At 41.0% G+C, this 10,826-nt stretch overlaps 1 protein-coding gene across 2 annotated transcripts; it reads left to right on the forward strand.

Moving 5' to 3' along the window:
- The first annotated feature begins 138 nt into the window (after window positions 1-138).
- Window positions 139-9,901, forward strand: sytl3 (synaptotagmin-like 3). Of its 2 annotated transcripts, none has more exons than XM_069514425.1 (14): window positions 139-263; window positions 4,301-4,544; window positions 4,863-5,078; window positions 5,667-5,734; window positions 6,145-6,196; window positions 6,285-6,351; window positions 6,447-6,519; window positions 6,765-6,892; window positions 7,445-7,567; window positions 7,743-7,912; window positions 8,000-8,096; window positions 8,184-8,354; window positions 8,783-8,859; window positions 9,385-9,901. In XM_069514425.1, the coding sequence occupies exons 2-13, from the start codon at window positions 4,447-4,449 to the stop codon at window positions 8,822-8,824; spliced, it is 1,305 nt and encodes a 434-aa protein (XP_069370526.1). In that variant the 5' UTR covers window positions 139-263; window positions 4,301-4,446; the 3' UTR covers window positions 8,825-8,859; window positions 9,385-9,901. The 2 variants fall into 2 exon arrangements, with proteins under 2 accessions (XP_069370526.1, XP_069370528.1); XM_069514427.1 differs by lacking the exon at window positions 139-263 and adding an exon at window positions 511-554 and having other exon boundaries at window positions 3,035-4,544.
- The last annotated feature ends 925 nt before the right edge of the window (window positions 9,902-10,826 follow it).

Consider the following 10,826-nt stretch of genomic DNA (forward strand, 5'->3'; position numbering starts at 1 on the left):
TCTGACCTTTGTGGCTTGTATTCTTTGTGTACAGCCCTTTACACCCAGGTTGTGGCTGTAGAGAAACTCTTTTCTCACACATAATTGCACATAAAGTGGAAATCTTCAGTACAACAAACCAGCAGTTGCTCTGTTGGCCTCTACTAGATTGCAACAGTGCGTGTGTGAATGTGACGAGGAAGGAAGCTCTGCCTGTTTCCTTCAGTCTATAAAATCTGCCACTTCCTCACGCTGACCAAAGCAGCCGTGCACTGAGCCCTGAGGTAAGATCTCTGCAGCTTTTCTGTCTGCGTCTCTTCACTTTGCTGTGACCTAATTCTCATCTCTCAAACCTGAGCTCACTTTGATCCTGTTGCTGCTCTATGGGCTCGATTATTATTGTTTTCTGGACGAGGCTGTTGAGATGGAGCAACAAAAGGAAGGTGTTGAAATCAAAGCTCATGTCTTATTCATTGTGAAGCGGAAAATGTTTTTTTTAAGTGGAAATCTCCTTTTCTCTTTCCATTTTAGCATCGTTTACATCCTGACTGATATTGTGCTACAGCTGCAGAGGGGTGTTGATATCCTGCATTAATGTGTCGCATGTTGACAAGTATACCTATCGAGAAAAAAGAAGAAATGTTGATAATTCAGTTCACACAGAAAAAAAGAGAATGTTCACAATTTAAACGACAGTTACTCTAGTTTATATTTTGTTGATTTTCATTTATTTCAAGAATAACAAACTTGAATCACTATTTTCTGTCTCAAAGCAATGTAGTGAAAGTGAAATATAGAAAGTTCAAGTTGGTCACACGAGTTTTCTTACGACTCCAACATGCTGAGCTTATTTTTAACTGACATTGTAGATCTTCTAACCATAAACAACTAAATTAATCTTAACACTGTTTAAAAATACTTCGCGCTGCATGATTCAAAAACTGCACAAAGTCAAATTCCTGCAGATGGGAGTAGTAATAGTTATTTTTGTGGTTATCATCAAGTGATTGACTTTTGTTTTTCGTCGTTTTCAATTGAATATGCTGTATGAGTGGACAAGAGTATTCATTTAGAACATTCAGTGAGGGGGATAGCCCCGAATATGGGAACATTCATAACTTCAAAGTAAGTCCATTTATTTTAAGTGTCAGGCACTTGAGTCATCATTTCCTGCAGGGTCATATTTTGAATCAAGTACCTCGTAGTTTCAGTTGTATGAGATGTGGTTGAGACAGTTTTTATTTGGAATTTGCTTGTGGTGATCAGTCTTTGCCGTAAGCACAGACATGCAGCCAGAGCTGACTGGAGGTAAGCAGCCACTCACACGGGTCTTCCAGAAAGCTCTGTCCTGAGTGGGAAACGTGTCAGAGACCCTGTGACCACTGTTGGTCTTTCACACGCCATTCAGACAAGGTGTTTGGGTGTGTTCAAGGCTGCTGTGGGCTGATGATGGGCTTGTCTTCTCGGATGTGAACTCACAGCCTGAATCATTCTGGTCCTTTGCATAGTAAAGGCCAGTGTGAAATGACTGTGCCTGCATTGAGGAAAATGATCATGAAGAAATGTTGATAATTCAGTTCACACAGGAAAAAAAGAGAATGTTCACAATTTAAACGACAGTTACTCTAGTTTATTTTTGTTGATTTTCATTTATTTCAAGAATAACAAACTTGAATCACTATTTTCTGTCTCAAAGCAATGTAGTGAAAGTGAAATATAGAAAGTTCAAGTTGGTCACACGAGTTTTCTTACAACTCCAACATGCTGAGCTTATTTTTAACTGACATTGTAGATCTTCTAACTGTAAACAACTAAATTAATCTTAAAACTGTTTAAAAATACTTCGCGCTGCATGATTCAAAAACTGCACAAAGTCAAATTCCTGCAGATGGGAGTAGTAATAGTTTTTTTTTGGTTTTCATCAAGCGATTGACTTATGTTTTTCGTCGTTTTCAATTGAATATGCTGTATGAGTGGACAAGAGTATTCATTTAGAACATTCAGTGAGGGGGATAGCCCCGAATATGGGAACATTCATAACTTCAAAGTAAGTCCATTTATTTTAAGTGTCAGGCACTTGAGTCATCATTTCCTGCAGGGTCATATTTTGAATCAAGTACCTCGTAGTTTCAGTTGTATGAGATGTGGTTGAGACAGTTTTTATTTGGAATTTGCTTGTGGTGATCAGTCTTTGCCGTAAGCACAGACGTGCAGCCAGAGCTGACTGGAGGTATGCAGCCACTCACACGGGTCTTCCAGAAAGCTCTGTCCTGAGTGGGAAACGTGTCAGAGACCCTGTGACCACTGTTGGTCTTTCGCACGCCATTCAGACAAGGTGTTTGGGTGTGTTCAAGGCTGCTGTGGGCTGATGATGGGCTTGTCTTCTCGGATGTGAACTCACAGCCTGAATCATTCTGGTCCTTTGCATAGTAAAGGCCAGTGTGAAATGACTGTGCCTGCATTGAGGAAAATGATCATCTGCCTCCTGACAAACTGTCAACTGGAGGACCATCACCTCTGAGACGATAAAATCACAGACGCACTTGTGAAAAAATTCCCCTGACATCACCACCTCCTGTTGCATTTTTCACGTTTTGCCTCATTTGATAATTGCAACTTGAGAGAATCCCCCTCAGGCATGTTGCACGTCAGCAGAGGACAGATAACAGCTGTGTCCCTCTGGGAGACATGAGGCCTAATCTCGGCCGACACTGATTGTTTTCTACAGCTCTCTGGATAGTAACAGGGACACGTCCTTAACTACCAACACAGGCTGGTGTTCAACAAGCCAGTTCTGCTCCCTCACGCCTCATTTGGCTGCTTCCGAGGAGGGAAATGCTTCGTACACAATTAAGATGAAAATCAACCCATTTATGAGATGAGTGAGAACTCAAACGAATAGTTTCACATTCTAGGGAAATGCATCACTCATTTGTTTTGTTGCAGAGAGTAAGAAGATGATTCATGTTACAACCGGCCCAGGCGAACATGAATCAAGGGTTAAACTAAAATGCTACCCTCCCCTGCTAACACCAAGTAACAGATCTTAACACAGTACAACTCTGGCTGGAAGTGACAAGAGGAGAGACCGCAGGAGCTGGGGGAAGACGTCCTCTTAACCTGCAAGCATGGAGGCTGGAACCAATCAGCTCCCTGGAAACAAACCTACACACTCACAGTCAATCATCCACTCAGTCAGTCACTGAGGCACACACACCTGCAACACATCACATCACATCACAGCAGAGTGAGGGGGGGAGGGAGGAGAGAGAGAGATCCACAACACAGGCACAGCAGATCAAAGTGTTGTAACACACTTATGTCTGCAAACTCCTGATGCAACTTCTATGTTTAGTTATGTACAGGAGACTGAAATGACACCATGAGGGGAAAACCCACAATAAGGCCATTAGCTTCCTGCTCAAAGCTTCATTGTTTTGTGTGATATGTCTGGGAATTTAGAAGTTAAAGTAAGTAAAGCAAAAGAATGAGCTGAAGATGGGTCCCTTTTGCCTGAGGCATCCTGAATCAACACAAAATCAGTCAAAGAGGCAAAAGATGAAAAAGTACTTTCCACTCTGTCCAAACACAACTTTTATCTCGGTTGTGAAATGTGTGACACACAGATAAAAAGATCTGTTATTACTCAGATTCAACGAACGTGCTGCAGCTTCATATTTGCTGAATACAGACATGTTCATATCTAACTCTTGTCAGGAAAGCAACTGAGTTAATTTCCCAAAAACTGTTTTAAGTCTGCATTTAAGTCTGTGTTGTTTCTTTTGGAATCTTAGCTGTTGGAATAAGATTTTTTAATAAATAAATAGATCAATTTATATAGAAGACTGTAGACCTGCAAAACAAATAGAAAAAAAAGAAAGAAACTAGAACAGACACACGTCAGACATCAATAATGCAACGGTTGGCATTTGTGTTTTGCCGTCCTGTCATCAGTGAAGCATCGCTGCTCCTCCTGCAGCTGACGAAGCAGCGGTGGAGGCAAAAAGACCATGTGACCCTGATACAGGAGAGAAAGATGAGGACACAGTTTATTTCTGCCTTTGGTTCAAATGTCATCAGCTCCTCTGCCACAGTTCCTCCTATTGATAAACTATCTGCGTCATCAGGTCACAGATTTGTAAGAGAATGAGAAAAATAAAAACGTCAGTTGGGCCAGTGTGAGGCTTCATCATCCAAGTGGAAACACCACAACTATCTGCTCAGGAGGTCCACTTCCTGCTCTGACGTGGACGGAGACTCCCAGGGCATCACAACCGGGGGAGCACGTTGGATAACCTTTTTCTATCTTTGACTCTTTCAGCTCCAGCAGCCTGAAGAGGAGGAGGTCTGAGCTTGGGTCTAGAGAAGAGGAGGAAGAGGAGGAGACAGGCAGGAATAAAAAGAGGAAGCAGAGAGGGAGGACAGTGAGAAGAGAAGAGAAGCAGAGACAGTCGCTGTTGCTCAAAGATGGATCTAGATTTTCTTCACGCCCTGGAGAGAGAGAGAGTCCTGGATGTCCTGCGGAGAGACAAACAGCTGCGTATCATAGAGGAGGACAGAATCAGGTGAGGATTATGTTTCATTATGTTGTGTGATTCATTTACTGCAGGGGAATCCTTCTTAATGATTCCCACAAACAAGATATGACCAAGAGACCTGGTTGAATCTGCAGCCTCAAATTTTGCTTCATTTAGAATTTAAAGATGCTGTTAACTTCTGGAGAGACACAGGCTAGCAGTTCCCCCCTGCTTACAGTCTTTATGCTAAGCTAATCTGAACAAGGCTGGTGTAACCCTAACCTGTCAAGATGTCTAGATAAAGCACCACATGTGTGTGAAGGTTTTCTTTTATGGCACTTAAAGTTGTCTCTTCTCTCATCTCAGGAGAATGAAATACGAGCTCCAGGAGCTACGAAGAAGAGGCGCCAAGAGTTTCACGCGGCAGTACGGCGAGCGGACCTGCGCCCGCTGCCAGAGGCCTCTGGGAAAGTTCTGGAACTCGGGTGACGTCTGCCACGGCTGCAGTCACCGCATCTGCAGCAGGTGTCGTGTGGGAGTGGGAGCGGTTGACTGGACGTGCACAGTTTGTCACGCCTACAGGTACAGTCAAGAGCCTAACCACCTTCTTAATGGGACTGGAAGTATTTGACTCAGTGGTTGTCAGATCACTGAATGACTGTAGGAGAAACTACAATGACTGTAGCTGTTACGCTGCAATTTATGACTTCTGAAACTCACTCTCTGAAAGATTTGCTCAATCATTTTGTCTGCTCTTGTTTTGTACCTTTTAAACTTAAAAATGTCCTTAAAGCTCCTTTAAACTATTTTACTATCTTGAGCTATAAAAAAGTTTGAAAAACATTGTGAAACAGGGAGAATTAGATGCTTTCGTAGAGGAGCATTTAGCAGCAGAGTTGGTAGAGACCAAAACTGTCCCCTCAATAAAGACAAAAGGCCCAAAATATAGCTTTCAAGTGTCAATGACCAAAAGTCTGTTTTCGCAGGTGAAATATACAACAGGCCACTTCTCTCAAATGAAAAAATATCTACAAATTAGAACTCAAGCTAAAGTTAAAAAGAAGCATCAAGATTTCACGACAAGTATCTGTTTTTGTAAAACAGCAGTACAGTAACTTCCAGTTGGACTACAGCTTGTGCTGAGTATAATCCCAGTGCTTGTCTCCACAGCGAGGTGAAGATCAGGTCTGGAGATTGGTTCCTGGAGGAAAAGTTAAAGAAGTTTCCCGCCACCACAGGTTTGTTTATAATTCGTGAACTGCATTGACTCTGCATTTATTATTCATCCTCCCTCGATATCATCCAGTCAGGAAACACTGAATAATAAAATATGGATGTTCCCAGTTGTGTTTGTTTGAGTTACAGAATTATTCAATATTTCCAATTTACAGAGTTGTATATAGTATAGTGAAAAGTATGTACAACACCAATAAGCATATTTAAATACTTATTAGTGTTTTTAACCCTTTCATACTTAGATACTTAGAGCATACATGGATATGATCACTTTCACTTTGTTTAAACATTACTTGTTTAATTTAACCACTAACTAACCACAGAGGACATAAATATGTCTTGACACTGGACTCCACCCTGATCGAGTGGTTGTCACACACACCACATGTAAACTTTTTAATCTCCTTAACAGACAAATATGAAACAATCGGGGAGAAGCTGTTGAAGACCTACAATGTCCTGAGGTATGATGCATCCGTACGTGTTGATTATACATGTGGATCTGCTCTGATCCATCAAATCTTTGAATGCATGTGTTTTCTGTTATTTCAGTCACATATCAGTGGTGCCGCCCACTCCTCCACCACATCTGGATCAACAGTTTCTGTGCAGATCAGGGGTAAAGCACCACGACACATTTCCCACATTATTTTACAGCAAACGTGTACAATTGTGTGAAGCGAGTGGCAATAATTGTGTTTTTTCCGTCTGCAGAGTTTGAATAACTCAAAACCTTTTACCAAATCTGTTGAGGATCTAATGGTTTCCTTCACGAGTCACATGAAAAGTAAGTTGTCACCAGTGGCCTGAAAGCGTGCATGTGATAACCACAAAGGAAACTTGTCTTAAAAAAAAGATCTCACCTCATAAAAATACATAAGAAATGTAAGAAAATGAAGATCAACATCTGATAACACAACTCCAGGAAGTGGCCAAACCTTCTTGCTCTAAATGGCTTTTGAGTGTTTCTCTAATCGTCATCTCAGTTCCTCTTTCTTCTTCTAAATTTCAAATTCTCTTTTCTCAATGCAGAGATTTCAACTTCTCAAAACGACGTGCAGGGAGACCGGCTGTTCGTCAACAACGGCCGCAAAGCGTCGTGCTTCACCTTAAGCACTCAAAAGAGTCTGTCTGACACCGAAATCAACAAATCCATTCATGTGAGTCAGCATCAACCTTCATACAAGTATAATTACACATCTGTTCCTGGTCTCTCTCTCTTCTCTCTTCTCTCTTCGAGGCAGATGGCCGCCCACCTTGAGTCTGGTTCAAGAAGTTTCTTCCAGTTAATGAGGGACTTTATTTTTCTATTGCCACAGTAGCCAAAGCTTTTGGCTGATTGTTAGAACTGTTTGGTTTATCTTTCATTTTAACGCCTTAACTTTACTCTGTACGGTGCCCTGAGATATACGTTATGATTCGACACTATATAAGACTGAAATTGGAATGAAACAGAAATTGAAATGGGTCTGCCTATAGGGTAATTTCTGTCAAGCACTGATTTGAAAAGTGCAGTTTCAAATTCAAAAAAACAAACAAAGCTAAGTCCAATAATTTGCAGCAGACACTCATAGGTTTCCATTTGAAACTGCTAAAAAAGGCCAATATAATGATTTAAGACCTTGAGTGGTTATTGGAATAAAAACTTCAAAACTCTTCAAAGCTACTGACTAAAGCTGAATCCTCTCTAATGTTCCTTTGTGTTTTTGCAGCTGTTCAAAGTCCCAAGTCTCCCAAACCTGTTCAAGAAAAGCAAAGACAGCGACCAGGAAGGGTCGTCTACCGGGGCAGAGGAAGAAACCTCCTTCGGTTCCGAGTACTCTGGAGGAAAGAGAGTGAGTAACAACATCCTGTGGTTGCACTATCAAATCATAGATTGTGATCGCTTCAGTTTTCTGGCTGACATATATAAAATCTCTTTCCTGTATGTTCTGTGCTCCTTTAATCAAATTCAAATCCTGCCTGTTGTGTCTTTCTTTCCTTTTAAACATAAAATATCTGCTCCCTCAGGGCAGCAGCAGCAGCGTCGGCACCGACTGCGGCCTCTTCGAGAGCATCGGCGTGGCCGGAGAGCTGGAGCTGTCTCTGACCTACAACTCCAATGCCTCCTGTCTGGAGATCACGGTTGGCGCCTGCAGAAATCTCTCATATGGAGACATGAAGAAGAAGAGATGTCACCCGTAAGGATTATCAATAGTGTACTGTGTGTGATATACCCCATGACATCATTTAATTACATCCTGTGTGTGTGTTTTCTCTGTACATAGATACGTCAAAGTCTACGTGCTGCCGGAGAAGAGCGGCAAAATGAAGACGACGGTGAAGAAAAACACAACTGATCCTGTTTATAACGAGGTTTTAAAGGTAAAAAATGATAATACACAAATGCATTTGCTTTGTTTTGTTCTGTGTTTTTACTGTTGTTGTAATGGTGTTATATATGTATCATAGTATCACATAGAGCGCCACCTGCTGTTTGGAAAGAGACTGCAGGCCACCGTGTTGCATTCAGGAACCCTGAGAAGGAAGGTGTTTCTGGGTGAAGTTCTTATTCCACTGGACGGCTGGACATGCGAGGATATATCCTCCCAGAGCTTCAACTGGTACCCGCTGTGTCACAAGGTAAAACCCGAGTGTTCAGATGTGTTTTATATACAAGACGAGAAAAGTTTTCATCTGCACTGAATCATAAATGTTGATGTGAATAATGGACTTAACCATCGAATACAATCGATTTCAATCAACTTCTGTTCAGACAATTATTTTCCCTGAATGATTTGTCATTATGAACCCTGACGTCAATTTTAATATGTCCAGTACTTTGATTTTTGACTTGTCATCAGATATTGAAGGGAGGGAGACATGGTTTTATCCTGAGCAAGAGTCAAAAGAAAATACAACTTTCACTTATTCAAATTAGACTTTTCTTTCACTAATTTATTACATCATTTCCAAATTTAATGATTCCATATATTTTGTGCATATTAATTATGTCATACTGCAGTATGAGTTTCTCATCTTCCTGCTTCTTCGGTTTATTTGTTCCGCAGGCTGAGAGTCCAGATGGTGGCGCTATGGAGCAGGACAGATGAGACCTGCTGGTCAGAGTCATGTTCACCTCCAACAAGTGAGTAAATATTCTGCTGTTGCTATCATGTAGTTTAATGTATTACAGATGTGTTACATGGGATAACTCACAACAACTCCTCAGAACGTTTCAAAAACATCAGCTTTACAGAAAAAGAAAAGACAACATATGCATGATGTTTTTATGGCACATAAACTGAATGAATCCTGTTTCATTGGTTCTTCAGTTTCAGCACTAGAGGTCAGGAGAGCTTCTCTTATAGTCGCTTCTGTTGTGCAGCTGTGGGATAAACATTGCAGCCACATGGCAATGATCAACTAACTGTCCTTATCAAAGGCATCAAACCCAGTCCCATTAATGCAAACAGCGGTCGGAGCACCTGTGTCACAGAGTAAACACATCTCATTGTGCCCCTGTGTGTGTGTGTGTGTGTGTGTGTGTGTGCAGGCGTGTGAGGTGTGTAATGTGTGTTCTGGTGTGTGTTTGACTATGCATGAAAGAGTGTAAGTGTTTAAAAGGCTAGAGGGTGTGTTAATATCGATATCTGTGTGTGTGTGTTTTTAGGTGTCTAACTCTGGGACTGTAAGCAGAGATCTCAACCGGATGACGCCCACTGCTCTCTCTCTCTCTCTCTCTCTCTCTCTCTCTCTCTCTCTCTCTCTCTCTCTCTCTGAACCTGGAGGCCCCCCCCGGCCTCTGAGGGGTCTGAAGAGACCCTGGTGCAAACGAGAGATTTCCATCTCCTCCTTCCTGAATAACTGATCCTCTGATATCTAATCTATTTCCCATTTATAAGCAGCATATATAATCAATGGATGTTAATAACTCACTATAACCCGTTTGTAAGCAGATATAAGGAAGTTTTATGTGATTAGCGAAGTAGATGTCAACAAGTGAAACTCCTCAAGTTCATGAATAGTACAATATGAAATAAGGATCATGAAATGTGATGTATTTATTTAAATCATTTGTTACTGTTATTTGTAAGCTATATTTATTGATGCAGTATTTATTCATAATTACTCCGTAACTCTCAGTGATAATAAAGGTCATGACATGATGCTGAAAGCTCTGCAAGGAATCATGTAAGTGCATTCATTCTTTTCTTTTCATTTTGGCCTCTCGGGGCAGCAGTGTAACACAGCTGTGAAAATAACAAGTGAAATAAAGTGAAGTCAAAAACAAACAAAACTAAGATTTAAACTCTAGTTTAAAAGGTTGAATAATATGGGCGGCGTAAACTTTCACTGGAGGGACGGATTCTGGCCCACAGGCAGTTGTTTGTAATTTAAGACGTGTGAATCATTTGATAACTATTTCTACAACAGTTATCAACGTTTTTGAAAGACTTGAAGTATGTTAATAGAATTATTTAATGTGAATCTACCAAAAATTCAATGTATAGATGTACCACATATTATCAGTCCAGAAATGAAAATATTCATGCGTTAGATATGAAGAGTCAATCAGCTAAACAGCCATTAAAATAAAATGACAGTGAAAGACACTTGGTGAATATTTCAGACAGATAAAATTTGGAGCCACACCCGTCAGTCACAAGAAGTGCTTTGACTTATTTCAGTGAAGGACTCCTGCACAATGAGGCCTTTCTTGTCTGAGCAACGTGTGAAAGACATGTTCAGTCTCTGGTTTCACACAGCGAGAGAATAAAAAAACTGTTCCTGTAGAAGGAGCGGTGATGTCACTGACTGACAGTTCACTGTTAACCCACACGTCTCCATAGTAACCGGTTGTTGGCATGCCCCAACAAGTGGCATGACGTCAGCATCTCGAGGCGAGTTATCGTCAGCAGAACATGACGACGCTATAACGTGTTGTTTGCTCAACAGCAGTTTGTTTATTACAACAACCGTCATCACCGGACTGATTCATTCTGCGCATGACACCGGATGTCATTTTTATATAAACGGAATCATGTTCCATTTTCTTATAAGAAATTATTAAAGCATAAACTGAAATTAAAACATTAAGTCAGAAAGTTTGGT

Source organism: Paralichthys olivaceus, chromosome 19, assembly GCF_024713975.1.
Source record: "Paralichthys olivaceus isolate ysfri-2021 chromosome 19, ASM2471397v2, whole genome shotgun sequence".
NCBI classification, from domain to species: Eukaryota; Metazoa; Chordata; class Actinopteri; order Pleuronectiformes; family Paralichthyidae; genus Paralichthys; species Paralichthys olivaceus.

What these genes read in the sequence shown, in the direction of transcription:
- sytl3 (XM_069514425.1), top strand. Translation starts at nt 4,447, where the DNA reads ATGGATCTAGATTTTCTTCACGCCCTGGAGAGAGAGAGAGTCCTGGAT. An exon ending in CTTCACGAGTCACATGAAAA is followed by an intron (nt 6,520 to 6,764) that starts GTAAGTTGTCAC and finishes TTCTCAATGCAG; the next exon opens with AGATTTCAACTTCTCAAAAC. An exon ending in GGTACCCGCTGTGTCACAAG is followed by an intron (nt 8,355 to 8,782) that starts GTAAAACCCGAG and finishes TTTGTTCCGCAG; the next exon opens with GCTGAGAGTCCAGATGGTGG.